Source organism: Panthera leo, chromosome C2 (assembly GCF_018350215.1).
Source record: "Panthera leo isolate Ple1 chromosome C2, P.leo_Ple1_pat1.1, whole genome shotgun sequence".
Lineage (NCBI taxonomy): Eukaryota > Metazoa > Chordata > Mammalia > Carnivora > Felidae > Panthera > Panthera leo.
This window is the reverse complement of record NC_056687.1, coordinates 154,169,873-154,189,424: the sequence shown is the minus strand read 5'-3', so window position 1 is coordinate 154,189,424 and position 19,552 is coordinate 154,169,873. Positions and strand designations below refer to the sequence as shown.

At 49.2% G+C, this 19,552-nt stretch overlaps 1 protein-coding gene across 1 annotated transcript in view; it reads left to right on the top strand.

Moving 5' to 3' along the window:
• Nucleotides 1-19,552, top strand: part of ARPP21 (cAMP regulated phosphoprotein 21) — a 155,131-nt gene that overhangs the window by 85,218 nt on the left and 50,361 nt on the right. Inside the window, exons 15-19 of the mRNA XM_042955233.1 lie at nt 2,367-2,597; nt 10,018-10,199; nt 11,316-11,420; nt 12,373-12,633; nt 16,582-16,708. Of these exons, the coding sequence (XP_042811167.1) occupies nt 2,367-2,597; nt 10,018-10,199; nt 11,316-11,420; nt 12,373-12,633; nt 16,582-16,708 (906 nt within the window). The remainder of the gene's footprint in view (nt 1-2,366; nt 2,598-10,017; nt 10,200-11,315; nt 11,421-12,372; nt 12,634-16,581; nt 16,709-19,552) is intronic.

Below are 19,552 nucleotides of genomic sequence, written 5' to 3'. Positions count from 1 at the left end.
ATCCCCACCCCCCACCCCACCGCCACTTTGCTCTTTTCCTTTCTCTCTATCTTTTTAAAGTTTATTTATTTATTTTGAGAGAGAGGGAGAGAGAACACAAGTGGGGGAGGGGCACACACACAGAGAGAGAGAGAGAGAGAGAGAATCCCAATGAGCTGACTTGGGGCTCAAACCCATGAGCTGTGAGATCATGACCGGAGCTGAAACCAAGAGTTGGATGCGTCACCAACTGAGTCACCCAGGTGCCCCTCCTGTCTGTCTCTTGAGCCTTCACCAGAGTCCCCCATTTGTCTCCCTGATGCTTTGTCACCATACCTTCTGCCAGCTGCCCCTTGGGGTCCAGCTTCAACTTCTGAGCATCTCACTGGGGGCAGCCATTGGCTTTCTGTGCAGTGTCTCCTAGTACTTGGCACAGGCCTGGTCAGGGCCCTGGCCCCACCTGTATGTCGCTCAAGTGACCCCGGGCGTGGGGCGTGGTCCATGGGACCGCATTGCCTGGGTTTGAACCCAGAGTCTGCCACGCAAGAAGTATGCTTGGGAAATTGACTTAACATCTCTGAGGATTGATTCTCATCTTCAAAATGAGGTCGCTGTGAAACGAGATTGGATAATTCACACAGAGCGATTAGCACAGTGCTTGTCACGCAGATATACTGGTTAAATATTTGCACGGTTATCATGTCAGTCCCTGAGCGAAGGAGACCGGACACACTTCAACTCTCAGCACGCAAAGTCGTAAAGTTCTCAAATATCAATTTCATTTTTTTAACCAGCCTTTGAACGCGTCTCATCCTGTGCCCTTTATCACCATGGCTGGCATGCATTCCAGATCAAGAACTTCGGGAATGCTGGCTACGCGTAGAACGTAGATTGTTCTAGATTGTTCTACGTGTAGAACGTAGATTGTACGTAGATGGTTACGGGCTCTTAAAAGCTGGATGCAAGGCAGCAGCAAGGCCAGTTACGAACCCTGGCTGCGTCGTGGCTGCTGAACCACCCCCCTAAGGAGGGATCGCGGTCTCCATCTTTGCAAGTGTTGAGAGTTTAAGCTAAGTCGCTTTCCTTCCTATCCTTCTAACCTGTGGAATCCGATTCTTCACATCATCTTTGCGTCGCCTTCTCATTGTTCCTGATGAAGGCGTTGCTCTTCTCCAGCTGACGGAGGGGCACGGTATTGCACACTGGGGTTTCCAGGTGTTTGCGCATACTAAGTGCTCCATAAACGTCACTGTCCTTCACAACTATGTCCTCCTTCTCCAAGCTCTCTCCGATGGCCCCTCTTCTCTGCAATGACATGCCGTATCCCTACCACTTGTTTTTAAAGGTCTCCAGTTGAACTCACGGGCACATGTTAGCGTCTTGAAAACAATGTTAGCGCTTCCTTAATATGTCCCCTTTAATGACACAGAAGAGTGCATATGAATGACATAAGCTGAGAGTCGTGGGCTCATAATTTCAAAATCTTCTCGTACTCCGTTCTTGCCACCTATGGTACCATCCAAATCATCTGTTAGAATTCCCTGATCCAGAAATGTTGCTTGGTGCCTTTTCTCTCCGATGCTCCGGTTAATATTCCATGCCCAGAACAGCCATGGTCAAGGGTGGCCAGAACTGCTCGGCTCTGGTCATGGTAAAGGGCAGGTAGTGCCTAATGGATGTGGGGTATAGCAGGTGTCTCTTTGTCCACGGTGCAGGGAGAGGGAGGTCGTTGGGTTCGATGCCACCTTGGAATCCAGTTACCTACATGTGTGCAAATTACAGAGTCCACAAACCTCCTACTAATAGGATTTCTGTGAACATGTGAAATGTGCATCTTAAGCACCCTCCGTTGGCATGATCTAGTTTCCTCTACTCACATCTGAGGGGGAGAGATTATTCCTAGCCACGCCCTTTCAGAATGCAGCTTTTGGGGCATGTTGGAGAACCAGTACCTTAGAGACAGGCCCAGGATCAGCACATTCTAGGACTGACTGACTCCTTCTTAGACCGCCGTCTCTTTCATATCCACCTGGCGTTTTCTTCTCCTGACTCCAGTAGGACGGGCTTCTGGCTTTAATTACGCAGGGTGATGGGTGTCTCCAGGCGCTGAGTCCCCAGCTTTAGGGTACCATTTACCAATGTACCACCCTAGGGGCATGTGGGCGGCTGAAAGACAGTGCCCATTCCCAAGAAGTGGACATACCTGAAAAATACGTAGCAAACATCTCAATAAAATGTGAGCCCCAAATGTTGGAGGGACATATTTGTCGGCGCTCCGGTCCCGCGGCAGGCACCTCACATTCTTTAAGGATGGATTATGTAAACTAAGCCTTTGGAGCCTGAGCCCTCCGTGTTGGATGATTTCCTGATCCATTTCTCTGTGGCAGGCTCTGAGTCTAACAGCAGCACGGGCTCCTCTGGGTCGCTGCCCCGCACCCACGCACCTCTGCAGAGCGCGCCCCTGGCCCCAAGCGTGTCCACCGGCTCTCCTGGCTGCGTGCCCTATCCCGAGAACGGAGGAGGGGGCCAGGCCGCCCCTAGCACCAGCTACATCCTCCTTCCACTCGAGGCTGCGACAGGCATCCCGCCCGGAAGCATCCTGCTCAACCCGCATACAGGTTAGTTCCTTCCCTCGGCGACGGCCGGGGCTCAAGGTCAGAGTTCTGTGCATGTGTTTGAGCTTATAAATTCGTCAGCAAGTTTCTTGATTTAGGAAGAACGGATCTATAGCTGTCACCTCTGTCTCTGTACCGATACCAATATTTTTGAGTAGTTATCAATCTAGATTCTTCCCAGAAATATCCACTTGTCTCTCTGTCCTCTTGCCTTGACTGTGGTGTGTTTCATGTATTCCTGGGAGCTAAGATCGGAAACCGTGAAGTGGATGAGCTGGGAAAGACTAATTAAAATGCTGTGTTTTGTGGACTAAATCCCGGGCCAGTCTGTTTTTTTGTCATAAGTGTTCTTGCATCCGAGATATTTCACGAACTTGAGACATCGGTTGGGACACGTAGCAGATTCTTACCTATAGACGTTGCTTTCTGGCCTTAGAACTTCACCCATTTCCTGCTGAGGAATAAGGAATAGCACATAGGACAGAGGGAGAAAATTCTTGCATATTTTAGGGATTTTTAGGACTAGACTGGTTTTGGCGAGGTTCGGAAAATTGTTAACTTCGTGAGTACGCTTCTTCCAATGATGAGTGGTTCTTTCTTTTCGAAGTGGTCTTAACTGACCACTTAATTTCCACACTGATTCCAAAGGACCCAGATCATTGAGGAAATAGGCTAATAAGCATCTGCCCTCATGTGGGAAACTTCTCAAACAGGGGCAATTATGGCCATGCCTCCAAGGCCATTTGGCAATATCCGCAGACATTCTGATGATCTTGGCCAACGGAGGAGGGGGCTGCTACCGACATCCAAGAAGGTAGAGGCCAGGGGGGCCGCTAAGCACCCTACAGGGCATAGAGCGGCCCCATCTAGCAGAGAATGATCCAGCCCAAAATGTCAGTAGTGCTGTGGTTGGAAACCCTGGGTTAGAAGGCTTCACATTGGCTGGTCACTTCTTTAGAAGCCTTTATAGGTAACTGGAAAAACATTGCATCGTCTCAAAGTATGTCTGAGGTTTGGTTTAGATGATTCCAGTGTGTGTCCTTGATTCACGACACTTGAAAATGCAAAAGTGAATGAGAACCTCATAAAAGGGATCTGACTCAATCTTCTCACATAGATAGCACTCCTAGTAATTAGGAAATGCAGAGAAACATGAGAACGATAGTAAAATAGTTACTTGAATAATTGCCACATTTTCATGAAAACATATGGCACATTCTCAAGGCACGGTGTTTGAGACATTTTGAAAATGCCATAAGCTTGAGGGAAAAGAAGGCATAATCATTTTATTGAAAACCATTTGAAAGCTTTCGGAATAGATACTTCTAAGGAGAATATTAGATTGCTTTTAGTTTATTTGGATCATTGTAAGCACTAAAAGCAAATTAAAAGAAAACCAGGATTATATTCATTTCTCTGGGCACTGATCGAAGTATGGTCTGACTCTGTTGGCTTAAATCCCTTCACTTTTAATTGAGACGGAGGGCTTGCAGACAAGAACACACAGAAGCATTAGTTTTGAGTCATTTGTTTTAAGCAGGATTGCTGTGCCTTGTTTGTTTTAAGCAAAAAAGCTCAACAGAATTATTTTTTAGGGTGTAATGAAGAAATATTACTTGTGATGATATAATGGTCGAGCTGTGTTTTGTGTATATCATCCTGTATAATCTTGCTTCTAGAAAAAGAAATAAAGTGCTTTCTGGGGCCAGCTTCCAATTCTGATTCCTTGGATCCAGTCATTTAGAGCTGTCGCCAAAATATCTCCTTTGAAAAAGGATCTTAAGTGAGGAAAAGGATCTAATAACACCGTTAAACAGTTTCTCCATAAACACGTCCCTGACCCGACAGGTACTAGACATTAAAATATCCCCAAGACCAGGAAGAAAATGTGTTAATATCTCATATACCATGGTTGAGTGATGGGATGTAAGGTGTATCTTTATGTGCGGTGTGTATATGGGTGCACGTCTGTCTGTCTCCCCCCCTGTCTATTCGGTCTCGTGACCTACAACTGAAACCGGAAATTTGCCTCCTGGGGGCTGGAACTCCTCTTTCCGTGTCATTGCTGTGGACCCCTGAAGTCCACACCTCTCGCCCTTCCCTAAATACCCTTCTGCCGAATACATGGTAGAAATTCTTTGGTACTAGCAACCAACAGCATGTGACTACTTTGCTACTTGCGTGGATAGTCCTTGGATTCATTGCCTCGTCACCAGTACATTTATAAGCTCCTTACGGGAAAGGGCCATCCTTGGCCACTTTTTTTTTTTTTTTTTTACATCACTAGAGTAGATAACAAAGTAGGCAGTGTGCTTACGCACAGATGCTCAATAATTGCGTCGTGTCGAAATAATGTCCCATGATATACCCATGCTGCACTGATGTGGATAGTAGGACAGGTCTTTTTTTTTATTTGAGAATGTGGCTCTTGGATAAAACGAAGATAGCTGGATTTTGCGGATTTTTTTTAAATGTTTGTATTTATTGGGGCAGTGAGCGAGGGAGAGAGAACCCCACGCTGTCAGCACACCGCTGGATGGGGCCGGGGGGGGCTCGAAACCAAGAACCATGAGATCCCGACCTGAGCCGACATCAAGAGTTGGGCGCTTAACCGACTGAGCCACCCTGGTGCCCCAAAGTACGTCTTTAATTTTTTTGGAAGTTTGAGGCTAGTTGCCACATAACGCTGCATTAGTTTACGCGGTGATGTGATTCAGCTGCCCCATGTGTTATGCTCTGCTCGCCACAAGCGTTGGCCACCATGCGTCCTCATCCGGCACCATTACAGCATCGTTGACCGCATTCTCTAGGCGGCGCCTTTCTTCCCCATGATTCTTTCATTCCAAGGCCGGGAGCCTGTACCTCCCACGTCCCCTCACCCGTTTTGCCCATCTCCTCTTCCCCCCTCCCTCTGGCCGCCACCGGTTTCGCTCTCTGTGCTGATAGGTCTGACTCCGCTTTTTGTTGACCTGTTTAAAGTCATCTGTCTTCGGCAGGCGTAAGACGAGCAATAGTGGCGAGACACTCAGGTGCCTGCCAAGTCACTCCTAACAAACGAAACAGGACGAATCTTCCCGTGTCAGCACCGCTGACCGGGCTCATCCCAAGTACCGTGTATTTGGCAGCCCAATAGCAAAGCCACCCACACTCCTTTCGGAGAGGTTGAGCGGAAAGCTCATCTTTGTCCGGCCGCTTTCTTTCAGTTCAGAGCTACCCGGAGATGCCAACGGGCATTAACATCCCCCAAGCACGCGTTAATGCCCTCGGATGGTGTTTTGCCATTTTGCTTTGCTTTCATCTCGTGCAAATGCACGCGCGTGTGAGGTGCGGGCCTGCCATTGGCTCGGACTTCGCTGTGAGCAGCCTTTTAGGGCTCATGGCTTTCCAGTGCCCCTGATGGGCTCCCATAACACCATACTTCGTGTTTCTCACAGGACTTCTGGCACCTGTTTATCCGAATTGCTTCCACCTCCTTCTGAAACGCACCGAGACGTTTTCGTCTGCCGTCTGTAAATGTATCTTTGCAACATCTGAGTTAACCCTCGCCCGTCCATAACCAGCAGCATCTCTGTAATTGGATCTGCCACCTTCTAAGGACTAGGAAAGGAAACTTTTTTTTTTTTTATGCCCTCTCCATCTCTTTGAATAAAAACCCTCCTGCCAAGTACATGGCAGAAATGTGCTTGTGTTAGAAACTAAGAGCGTTGGATTACTTGGCTTCGAGTGCGAATTGCCCTTGGGTTCCTTTCCTCATTACCAGCGTATTTATAAGCTCTTTGTGGGGAGGGATGAGACTCAAGTTTTTGTGTTTGTTTTTGTCTGGCATCCCTGGAATGGATAACGTGGTCCGAGTTCTCGTGCAGGTGCTCAATAATTTTATACGAATAAGATAGCATCTCCTGCACATTATTCATGATGACGTGGGGAGTAGAGAACTTTTCCACCTAAGGGGCACACAGCTGGGCGGGGGCGCTCGAAACCAAGAACCAAGAACCAAGAACCTTTGTAGTTGAGGGCAATGAGCGCTCGGCCCTGGCCCAGCTCCCGGCACCCCGGCTTACCTCTGCCCCCTGCACCCTTTACCTGTGCCAGTGCACCTGCCAGGGCCTGCCGGGTATGCTTCAGCAGTTTCTGACATGAAAATCTCTTCTAAGCTGGCTAGTCCTAGGGCCAACTAGTCTTTCTGGCCCCTTTGGTCCTCAGCAGCTGTCATTCAAACTAATTGCCTGTATTCAGCTGTAATTGCATCTGGATTGGCAGGAAAGGCAGAATCTAGGGAGGCGACTGTTGCCTGACTTGAAAACCAACAGTCACCTGTCCTGGCTCTCTCGGGAAATTGTTTTTGTTCTCTTCCTGGCATACATCTTGCCGGTTTCCTTTCCTCACTTCTTTCCACCCCTCCTTAGTGAGCCTAATAGCTGCCTTTTATGCTGTCTTCTCTTCTAGAAGAGCCTGCTACCTCTCTCTACCCCAGGGATCTCTTAGTACTCTTCATATGCAATTATTTGGAGGCATTTCTTTTGTCCGGTTCATAGCACATTAATACTATTTCACACAGAGGGTCTAAAATGTATCAAAAAGGACATCTGAATAATTTGCAGTTATGTTTTTCACCCTCATTATGGTCCGTTTTTCATGCTACCTTACTTCTCACTGGGGTAAATTGGAAGTTGTAGAAAACATAGTAAAGATTGTTTTCTTTTTACTTTCCATCTGTGTGTGTGTGTGTGTGTGTGTGTGTGCATAGAATGAGACTTATTTGTTTTTTCTCTTTTTTAGAGAGGGAGGGTAGGGGTAGAGAGAGGGAAAGAGAGAGAGAATCGGGCTCAGCGTGGAAGCATGGAGACCGACACAGGGCTTGATCCTGTGATCCTGGGATCACGACCTGAGCTGAAATAAAAAGTCAGACGCTTAACCGACTGAGCCACCCAGGCGCCCCAGAATGAGACTGAGTTTGAAATGACTTCTGATGAAGTTATTGTGAACATTTTTTTCAACACTAGGTCTCTAAAATTTTCCTCTCATCTTTTTACAATTCCAAAAAGGGGAGGGGGCTAAGAATTCGAACACTAAATAGGCTGATAGATTTTTGGAAATTGAACTTTTTTTTTCATTCTTCCCCCAATTGCTGCTTTCGGGGAGGAAAAATGGGTTGCAGATTGTAAGACAAGAAGGAAGTTATTTCTGAAAAAAAGAAAATAGGACTTAAAACAATGAAATGGAGCTAAAATTAAATGGCAGTGATAGGAAAACAGGTACCCAGGAAGAACATTAATATTTTAAATACCTCTAAATTGAGTCATTGTTCTGTGACTCTAATTCTGGCACATTTGCTTTTCCATCACAGCACATGGTGAATGGTTATGAAACTGTTGTCAGAACTTTTCTGGCGGGTACGTTCATGAATATGCAGCGTGGAAAGGCCATGTCTCTCTCTCTCTCTCTCTCTCTCTCTCACACACACACACACACACACACACACACACACACACCAGTATATCTGGGCTGAAATTGTGGGCTAGTGATGGGGACCACTAATCTCCTCTTCCAGTTCCCTGCCGGGCTGAAATCAAGTCTTTGGCTCCACCTACGACCCCAGCCTCTGCCTTCCAGCCCTACTCCAGAATATTTTCTCGCTGTAATTTATAAAATGCACACACCAGGCGTGTGGCCTTGGTAGGTGTTTGAGTATAGGAACACCTGTGTGAACACTGCCAGGAAGGAGACGCAGAACACGTCTAGTCTCCTGGCGGGCTCCCTCCCGCCCCCATTAGAGGTCCCACCATTCACGCTCCCATTACCGTTAAGTGTTGTCTGACCTTGAATGTATTCGAAATGCAGTTGTGTATTTCCATAGTTGCTACCCTTCGGGGCCTGGTTTCTTTTACTTACCTTACATTAGCTAATTAGCTCCCATTTTATAACAGTCTGTTCTTGTTGAATACCGCGCACTGGGTTTGTTTTGTTTGTTTGTTTGTTTGTTTTGGGTTTTTTTTTTTCATTAGAATTCAGCTTCTGTATGTTCACCCTCTGACCTGTTCTACTTTGTTGCTAACTTTCCTCGCACCACTGATGACCTTTGGTTGTTTTTCAAATATATTGTTAATGAAAAAGGCTGCCTTCGTCAGCTGTCACAAGCTGCCTGCACTGGACAAGAGTGCTCTTGGGGGCCCCACTTACCAGAACCACGTAGGGGGAGGCTTGAGACGCTGTGCTTGTGAAACTGCTTCTGACATCTCAAATGCGAAGCCGGATATTCTGATTCTTTTCGGTCTTTTTCTGCCAGTCCTGAGCGTGATCCCACCTTGAAACACAGCCCCCACCCCTCCTGCCTTCTCACGCATTAAGGAATTTTCAGGCACTATTGACGTTTTTCATCATATCTCACTGTAGCCTGGACACGTGACGTAAACGGGGATAGTCCACTCAAGTTATTTGGTGCAATGGGAAGACTTTGGAGTCATTCTGACCGGGGCCGTTTCCTGGCCCTCACTTCCTGAATGAGTTGCATGGTCCATCTGAGCCCTAGTTTTTTTGTGTCTAAGGTGGAATGAGATCACGTGAGCTCACTGGAGTTGCTGAGCTCATGTGTGTGAGCCTGTCCCTGGCACCTGATTGGTTCTCTCCTCCACCTTCCTTTTCCTCCTCTTCTGTCTGCTGCTTTTTCCCCGCCTCCCCTCTTCCGTCCTCCTTCCCCATAACCTTTCCAGTGGGCCCCCGTTGCCTCTTCTGCGACCTGGGGAGATGACACTTTCCTTCCTGCCAGAGTCCGGCTGAGGGTCCCGCGCCCCTATTTTGTCAACCATAAAACCCTCCTCAAACTGTCGTAATAATCACAGTGCGCCACGCCGTTATTTCCAAGGGCAAAATCACGTGCATTCGCTCCGCTGTTACGCGATGATGCTGTGATGCTCTTGTTACGCGTCACCTTTCGAGCCTAAGCCCCTGCATTGTCCGTGTTGCTTCTGTTCAGAGAAGTGAGTCTGTGGCTGGCGTGTGCCCTCGTGTGTACGTATCCGTAGAACTGATCACGGTTCTGAGTTGGCGGCAGGGTGAGGGGAAGCGAAACACGTGTGACCCAGTGTAGCTGGAGCTGGGTCAACGGAAGGCAGCTTGTCTCTCAGCGTGTGCCTCTCAGTGTGTGCGTCTGCACCCAGATGCGCTTAGCGTTAGCAAATCTCCCTGAAGGCAGTGGATTTATTTGTTGCTTCTCAAATTGCTCCGGGCTTAACTCCATTAGCTAGCTTAACCGGATAGGTCGTCAACAGGGAAGTCTTCACGCCCGTGAAGGTTCTGGTGTCCTGGATGTCCACTGCCCTGCCCCTTTACCTTACGTTCCTTTTGGGGTCTCTTCTCACACGGCTCTTCCTGCTAAAGGACTGTCTGAGGAGCTCATCTGAACCAAACGGTGATTCCGTTGCAGGCCAGCCCTTTGTGAATCCCGACGGAACCCCTGCCATATACAACCCCCCCAGCAGCCAGCAGCCCCTGCGAGGCACCATGATGGGGCAGTCCCAGCAGCCGCCACAGCAGCAGCCCTCTCCTCAGCCACAGCAGCAGGTGCAGCCACCCCAGCCACACTTGGCGGGCCCGCTGGTCACTCAGGTAGGAGCTGGCGGGAAGGCGGGGAGGGGGAGTGTTCCAGGACAAAGGTGCACAGTCCTCAGAGCAGCAAGCGGTGCCTCGGGAAGAGGGGATATTTGCCACTGGGCTCACCTCCACCCACTGGTAAACAAAACCAGCCTAGAGCCCTTGACGGCCCGTTGACAAGATTTCATCTGGATCCTTCAGTTTCGATAGACGTGAACGCCCCAGCCAGTGATCTGCTTAGCGAGCACACTGCCAACTTCTTTCTTAGGTCTGGATGCTGTTTTTTCTGCATCAAGGAGCCCGTCTTGGAGGCTGAACTCATAACTTCAACCAGGCCTTTGTGTCGCCTGGCTCATTCATTCCCAACACAGGCCGCGGGCTCATGGCCGCAAAGGGATCGTACTGAACACTTTATCAATGGCAAGAACAGAAATCAGTTCATTCGGGGGTAGCCCGGCTGTTCGTTGAGAGATGTGGAGGAGCCCTCCTTTCGGAGGGCACCACGTGGAAGTGTCCACAGAAAACTGTAGCGTCCCAAGTAGGTTTCCAGAGTGAACCTCGTTTGTATTTTTCTGAAAACCCTTACTTTTTAGTCCTTGGGCAGTATTGTTAGACCCGTTAGAGTCAGCTAACCACAGCGACATGAAATATATTTCAGTAACTTCTTTTATTTTCATATTCTTAACGTTTATATTTGGGGGAGAGAGGGAGAGAGAGAGAGAGCGAGGGGGGAGGAGCAGAGAGAGAGGGAGACACAGAATCCGCAGCAGGCTCCAGGCTCCGAGCTGTCAGCACAGAGCCCGACGCCCGGCTCGAACTCATGAAACGTCAGATCATGACCTGAGCCAAAGTCAGACACTTCATTAACCGAGAATGAGCCACCCAGGCGCTGCCATATCGCAGTAACTTCTTAAAGGAGTGTTCACTCTGTGCAAACATGCCTCCTGCGAGGCTGGCTGGCTGGGATCTGCATGGCTTTGACCTTCCGTTGGTGGCTGGCTCCCCTCTCGGGGGTGCGCCGAGCCAAGAGGACCCATAGGGATGTGGTGGGCTTCCGGTGAGGTAGCCTTCCTGTGGGATTGCTGCCCCCCGTGCTTCCCTGTTACCTGATCAGCTTTCTCTTTCCTCCAGTCGGTGCAGGGGCTACAGGCTTCCTCTCAGTCAGTGCAATACCCAGCGGTCTCTTTTCCTCCCCAGCATCTCCTGCCTGTGTCTCCAACGCAGCAGTTCCCCATGGTACTGTATGACATGCTTGTGACCTTGTCCCCGGGAGCGCATGTTGGCTGGTTTTACTCCTGTCCTGTGCGGGGCTGGCTGACGCTGGGTGGGTGCCCCGGGCTGACCGTGAGGGGGCATACGTGAGTGTCTCATTCCAGAGCACTGCAGCCCGTCTCCAAAATAACGGTTTCCCTTCTGTCATCGGTCCCGTGGTTGCTGCTTCCGCGATCGGGTATCCTGCCGAGACTTTACCTACCAGCTGAGCAGGAATGAAACGCCCTTAGAGTTGGAAGTCAGCAACAGAGAGACCCATGACCTTGGCGCGAGGGTTTGGGAAACTGCTTAAAGTCAGTTGACGTGGTCACCAGCGTCACCCTGTGCTCCTGATGTGGGGGTTCTCCTAGCTCCCCAATCCCCCATTCTCCCTTCCTTTCCCATCAGTGGACTAGGTCCTTTTGGACAAGAGGAAATGAGCATGTCCCCTAAATTTCAAGCGAGGCAGGTGAACCATACTCCCCAGTATGCCAAGGAAATCCCACCCGTGCTGGCTGGCTGCATCTCTGCGGTAGCCATGTGTGATGGTGACTACAAGGTCCTTCTGCCTGTCTACAGAAGGCAGAGGCTGTGATGACTCCCAGGGAGACCAGCTGACCCCTCAGGACAAGCCCTCCCTGTCTCAGCACTACCCTGAGGAGCCTGAGCCCTCAGTGAAAAGATAATGATTTGTTTCCATTGAAAGGGGGAGATTTGGTCAAATTGTTTACCGTCTCCGATCCACCAGATGATTAAAATCTGTTCCCCCTTGCTATGTCCTCTTGTTGTTCTGGACAGAGAATTCCTTTCTGGTAGCGTTTCCAATTTGTACGCCCTGCCCGTCCCGCGACGACAAGCATGTGGCCCGTGTCTGCCTCTGTGTGCCTCTCCCCTTACTAAGCTGATCTTGCTAATTTCCTGTTTTGCTTCCGCGCAGAGAGACGATGTGGCGACGCAGTTCACCCAGATGAACCTGAGCCGGCAATCCTCAGGAGAGACTCCTGAGCCCCCATCTGGTCCTGTCTACCCAGCGTCCCTCATGCCACAGCCAGCCCAACAGCCAAGCTACGTCATTGCCTCCACAGGCCAGCAGCTCCCTGCTGGGGGGTTCTCGGGCTCTGGACCTTCCATCTCCCAGCAGGTCCTCCAGGCCCCTCCCTCACCACAGGGATTTGTGCAACAGCCTCCACCTGCACAGGTAAGTGTGTGTTTGTTTTCTCTCACACCTGCGACTTACAGTTGATTCGTTGGGTATGTTGATCTCTGTCTTTCCGTGTAGAATTTCCCCAGGTTTTTCCCCAGGTCAACCTGTCTTGCTCTTTCTGGTCCGTACTGAGATTCCCCACCTGCAGAAGCCGGTCTGTCCTGTTCGGCAGCTGGGCAAAGCCTTGGGGCTCAGAAAGTGAGTTTGACGAAACTGACCCAACTGCCCCCGTGATGCACTGGGGGCGTGTCCCATTTTCCAGGCTTCTGGTACAGGAGCCACAGGAAAGCATTCCCTGCCCTGCAACGTCCTTCCTGTTCACCGGATTGCCCAGAAAGGGAAAAAAAGGCAGGCAAAAGAGAGCCTACTCCTGGGGGACTTTCGACTCTCCCCTTCTGCTGCTCTGGAAATGTGTTCTTTCCTCAAGCATTCTCTGGTGCTCCGGGCAGGAGCCCCTCTATGAATATAAAGGAGGAAGATGAAGCGGAGGTCCACTGTCCTTTCCTTTCCCTGGGGTGGGGGGGGAGCCAAGCTCCTGTGTGCTCTCACAGGTAGTCATTAATCATATTTAATTGACTCGAGCATGTAAGACACCACAGATCACTGATTTTTACTGTCTTCCCCAAGACTGATTATCTGTTACTGTTCACCAGCAAACATCTCTGGTGCTCTCCCGGGGATCCCTTTGCAGAATATTGCAAGTGATTACTGTCAAGATGTAAAATGCACAGAGGCGTTTTCTGGTCCATTTTCAAGGCACACGTATCCCAAGCAAATTCCATCCTAATTAAGAAATATTGCATTGGATGAGCTGTTTAAAGTACGCTGTCACCTTCGTATTATTTGTTGCGGTGCCTTAACATCTTGAGTAAATTATTTTCTTTTCGAGCCGTGCGAAACCCTTCACCGTGAAACGGTCTTCATTCAGTTGTTCATTTTATTTGGAATGATTAATTAATAGTTCGTCTTCAGTCGCCTTCTCTGAAATATCTCTTCACCAGTAGGACTTGAGGGGCTGTGAAAAAATAATTTTAAGCTACCGGAAGAAGGGCCTCATTCGTATATTAATTATTTTAGCAATAAGTTAAATACTTTACATTTAATTAATGGGAAAAATAGTGTAGCTCTTTTATCCTAAGTAGCATCTAAGTGTCCTTACCCATTTCTGCTATCAAGGAGAAGAGCTGGCAGAATGTTTAACTGAAGACTTTTTTTTAAGATGGGGAAAAAAAAAACAAAACATCTTCCTTGATGAATGAATTTCAGCATTCGTGCTCTGCAGGAACAAAGACAACCCAGAACCCCTGGTGTGTCTGCGACAGAAACACTTTCATCCTTTCTTTAGAAGGTTTGGGAATAGAAACGGACGGGAGAGAGGGGGGAAGAGATTTTTAAGTATGGCTGCTTTTTTTTTTTTTCTCATTTCTTTCTTTCCTCTCCTAATCCACTGATATTTTTGGTTCTCCGTGATTTCACACAGTTGTCTGAAAATATATTTTCTCCTTTGGGGGGCTGTCCTTACCTTTTTCTCCCTTCCAACCTTCCATCTGGATCCTCCGGTGATTCCTCTTAGCCCCGCTCTGCTTCCTTCTTCCACGAGAGAGGCTTAGGATGAGCCAAGTGCCCATGTCCCGTGGGTGTGACATGATAGGGAGCTAAAACTCCTAAGAGCTGGCCAGTGCCCTGCCTGGGAGAGGTACTGGATGGAGGTGACCAGATCTCTAGCACAGCCCTTCAGGGTATCAGAGAAGAAGAAGAAGAAGAAAAAGGAGAAGGAGAAGGAGAAGCAGAAGCAGAAGGAGAAGGAGAAGGAGAAGGAGAAAGAAGGAGAAGGAGAAAGAAGGAGAAGGAGAAGGAGAAAACAGAACAGCTTAGCACTAAAACTTGAGGCTCTCCTTCAAGAGGTTACACTTTCATCCAAACCATTAGGGTGCAGCAGGAAATTGTCAAGTGTTTGAACTCTGTCCCTCATCCCTGAAGGTATTTTCATGTTTCATATTGAATGTGAGAGAAGAGACCAAGGACTGGGTAATATATTTATGAGCTCAAATTGAATCAAATCAGAGTTTCCTAAAGGAACAAACTGTTATTCTTCCTAAAGGACCTATAAATAAATATAAGACTCGTAATATGGAATACATTCCATAATAGCTGTTCTTATTCTTAATATTAGGAGGCATCTGATATACAATGGTGGTAATCTTTAAGAGCACCGTGATGTACCAGAGCATAACTAAAACCTGTTATTACTCTAGGATTATTTGGAATGTTATTGTTATAAATTGCCTCACAAAGAAAGGGAGAAGTAGGGAGAAAACAATCACTATACACAAAATGTACAATCAGTTAGTTGCCGCATAGTGACCCGTGCTCACTGGAAACTCATTCGGTCTCTTACCCTTGGATATCCATAGAGCCAGTCCGAATGAGAATTCCTAACAATGCCACCAGATTGTAGAACCACGGTGCAACGTGAACGGAGTTATCTTTTGTTCCTACTTTATGCTAAGGCAAGGAAACATGATATATGTGTTTCAGGAGCAAGATTGAAGTAAAAAAGTGTTTCCTCTTTGACTTGAACACATCAGAAAATGACATATCCGTTAAAAACCACAGCTCTCAAACAGGTGGCTTGTAAGTTTACTCTGTGCACGTGACACTTGAAGGCCGTGTCCTGACGTGCCTCTCTTTACACTGTAAAGAAGCTGATAGAAGAATGTTCAGAAGCCTGGAGATGAAAAAAAAAATATTTAGGGTTCGTGAGAAAACAGCCTTAATATAAATGACCTGAGGCAAGCAAGGAAGCCTTTCCAAATCAAGAGACATTTGATTGGAAGCTTATTGGAAATAATTAGAACATTTTCAGCCATTCCTGGTCATTAGGAAGGGACATTGTTCCTGTTTTCACATAGAACAGAAATTCGTGTGGATGCTGGCTTCGTGCCGATCGCTCTGCTTTGATAGACTTGACCGTATTTTGCCACGCCATCCAGTGCTTCTTTCGGGCTGGAGACGAGCAGTTTTCATGTCTCACCTGTGTTTCCATTGGAAAAAATAACCCAAGTTAGATATAATATTTTTTGAAGTTTTATTTATTTATTTGTTCATTCATTCATTCATTTTGGGAGAGGGAGTGAGCATGAGCAGGGGAGGGGGAGAGAGAAAGAGAATCCCAAGCCAGGCTGTGCACCGTCCGTGCAGATCAAGACCTGAGCCGCAATCAGGAGTCGGGAGCTTAACTGACTGAGCCACCCAGGCACCCCTCAAGTTAGATTATTTAATATTTAGAACTACCATGAACTTTCTGTTGTCGTGGATGACTGTTTCGTTCACTCTTCTTTTCAGTTTGAAAACACAAAATGCAGTGTTTTGAGACAATATCCACCGTGTTGCCCAGGACTAGGTCAGCAGTTAGAGCAGGACTCAGCAGGGACGGCTCAGCTCTGCCACCTATGGGGGCGGCTTGGCCGAGGCTGGAACATCCAAGATGGCCTCGCTCACTTGCTCAGAACATTGATGCCGCCTGGCCGCCGGGGCACCTCTCTTCTCCTCATGGCCTCTTTCTCCAGCAGAATAGCCTGGACTTCCTTTCCTGGCGGCTAGATGCCCCTCCCGTGTGAGCAGAAGCTTCCAGTCTTCTCAAGCATCAGGAGTCGCCATTTCTGCCTCACGGCGTTGGTCAAAGCGCCTCACACAGCCAGCCCAGACTCGGGCTTGGGGACTAGATGTCCCATCTTCGCGAGAAGAGTAGCGGGCACCCCGCATGCAGCCCAGGGGGAAGTGTTTGGTGGCCATCTGTACAATCGACTGTGATCAGGCCGTGTCCTAGGATGACCGTAGATTTTACGTCCAGAAGGGTTACTTCCCGTACGGTTCTCGTCCGCTGCGGGTTTTCTCTACGTACGGTTCTCATCCCCGGTGGTTTTTCTCTTTCTTCCGCAGATGCCCGTCTATTATTACCCATCCGGTCAGTACCCTACCTCAGCCACACAGCAGTACCGGCCCCTGGCCTCCGTTCAGTACGGTGCTCAGAGGGGTCAGCAGATACCGCAGGCCGCACAGCAAGCAGGTACGTGGCCTCTCGTTTCCCGCCTCCTCCCCTAACCTAGCGCTGCCTGCACGTAAATCTCTCGGCCGTCCTCTTCGGACGAGTGTCCACGCTCGGCAGTTTCAATCCCCTCGTGTCCCTCACCCAGAGAAGATAACGGGGCGTCGGAGGAACTCTGGGAAAGTCACGGGCACGAGAAGGTGAAGCCCACGTCACGCCGGCGCCCCAGACACGCATGCTGAGCGCCGTCTCCACAAGTTCTTTGTGGACCTTCTTGGTTTCTTTCAAAGCAAGAGTGCCAACCACGTCCTTAGCTTCCTAGTTCGTGCCTTTCCTTGCTTTTTTTTTTTTTTTTTTTTTTTTGGTCCTTTTCGACTCGAAGACAATCCTTCCGCTGTTCCTAGGGCCAGGGGGACGACATTAGCTTGTTTCTCTACCTTCCTCCAAAGTACCGTCTGTAGAAGGCGGCCCCGGACCTCGCAGCCCGTGTCACCCGATGGAAGCGACTCCGTGCGTGGCTCGCTTTCTCGAGGGCCACCTGCCTCCCGCCCAGAGCTCGGCAGCCGCTGTGCAGTGGGAAGGGGGGCCGATACACTGTACGAGAGTGAGTAGCAGGTCTCACAGTGAACCGGTCTCTTTCCCTACTGTGTCACACTCCTGATGGCGTGCCGGTGCCCAGACAGCAGCAGGAACCCAGCAGGGCTGAGTGGCTCGTACTGGGGACGGGCTGGGGTCCTTCCTGCTGGCCGCTCTGCAGGGGACACCGTTCATTGCCACGCCGAAGACCACCTGCCTGGGGGACTCTGCCTGCCGTAAGTAGGTCGTGCCAGGGCGCGGGCTCCCGCTGCCGCTCCTGATCGGCTGTCCCGCCGTGCGACGTCTGTGCTCAGTAGAAGGCTGTGCACATGTGATATGTACATATACGTGCGTGTGGTATGTGCGGGACGTGGACGGTTTTTATACGCTGGTAGAAAGCAACGCCCTTGCCAAGGATTAACGCCAAGAACGGGCACGCTGAGACTATGAACGCGGACATGACGAGCGTCTTGTCAGATTGGAGAAAGAATTCAGTCCCTCTGTATCGGAGCGAGCGATATGTTCTCTGATTTGTCTCGTGGCCTATTTAACGTCCGTGGGAGAAGAGTTAGGGAAACGTATGGCAGCCGGCCAGACTTCTTCTCGTTTCAACACTGTATTCGTTTAGGGGAAAAAATCTACATTGACCTCTGAACTGGCTTTACGGTTTTCCTTTTTTTTTTTTTTTTAATGTTTATTTATTTTTGAAAGAGAGGGGAGGAGAGAGAGAGAGAAAGAGAGAGCCGGTGCACAAGAGAGCACGAGCAGGGGAGGGGCAGGGAGTGAGGGGAACAGAGGATCCGAAGCAGGTTCTGTGCCGACAACAGAGAGAGCCTGATGTGGGGCTCGAGCTCATGAACCGTGAGATCATGACCCGAGCCCAAGTCGGACGCTTAACCAAATGAGCCACCCAGGCGCCCCTACGTTTTTCTAATAATAACACAAAAACGTTTACAATGATTAGGTTTTTTTTGTTTTTTGTTGTTTTCAAGCATTTGGTAATGTTTCCTCTGAAGGGGGAAAACGTTCTAGCTCTCTCACTTGGTGGTAACTATGCCATCAATTTAGATATATGCTGTAGTAACGTGTTGCTTGCCTTCCTTCTGCTAATGTTTGTCAGAAAGTTAAGCTGTGACCTCCTAGCTGCTGGTCCATGGGTCCCAGTGAAGTGTTCCTTTTGGCTGCCAATCCCTGTAGGAGAGACATTGACGTCCATTGATAACGATTGGCTAGATTTTAGTTTACTGCCATCGTTTGACAGTTTTCTGAGAAGGTGTGTGAGTCTTGCATTAGAGTATATAGCTCCTACACAGGAGTGCGGTTACAGATATGCTAGAACCTACCAAGCCGGAAAACCCCAGGTTTGGGTGAGGGGCTGAGAGAGTTGGATGAATGAGTGTGTTCATCCGAAAGTAGACTGAATCAACCCAAGTAGATTTAAGACAAGCCTTGGGCTTCCCCTGACTCTCCCCCACGAACTTTATTGGTGAGCGTCAACACCAACGAGAACGCTGTGACATTTTTTGTCTTTTTGAAAACGCTGCGGGAGGGTTTGGGGGTGCGAAACCTCCCCCCTCCCCCGCGCACCATCTCAGAGAGACCTGACTGGCCCCAACTACATCCCGTGGCAGCCTGGTGACATTGACGTGTCCCATGCCCCCACATCACCGTGGGGATGCCACCCCGCCAAGGTGAGGTCATGGCACCGTAATTAGAGGGGTGCGTTTCAAAGGGGTATCCTGCTCCCAATAGGAGTGAGTGCTTTGGGCGGCAAAGAAGCGAGTGGAGCTAAGGTGGCCTGTGGGGACTGGGGAGATGAGAAAAGGGAAGTGATGCTGCGGGAACAAAATGCTCCCCGAAGCGACACCATCGACATACACACGTGGACTGAGACGTTTACGCTCCTAGCTTTTGAGACCACCACACCCGATATCAGCCTAAAATCTCAATGCAGTTTCCACCGTGGTGTTGAATTTACTGAGGGCCTAGGAGGACGGACGGTGTCCCCTGACCTCACTGAGATTCACCTCTTCTAACAAAATTCCAGCTCTTGCAATGGCCTAAGCCATTAGGCCAATCACGTGACAGCACGCGATTACAGCTACGTGGCCTTTTGCTGAGCTGGGTGACACCAACAGAGACTTCCCAAAGGGCCCTGGAGGTTACTTGGGGGAAGCAACTCCGTGTGGATGGAATATCTCAGGGAGGAAAGAGCCTCTCTGGATAACTGCCAAAGCTGTATTTCCTGGAGAAGCTTGGAGAGAGGGCCCCTCTCTCTGTAAATCGACC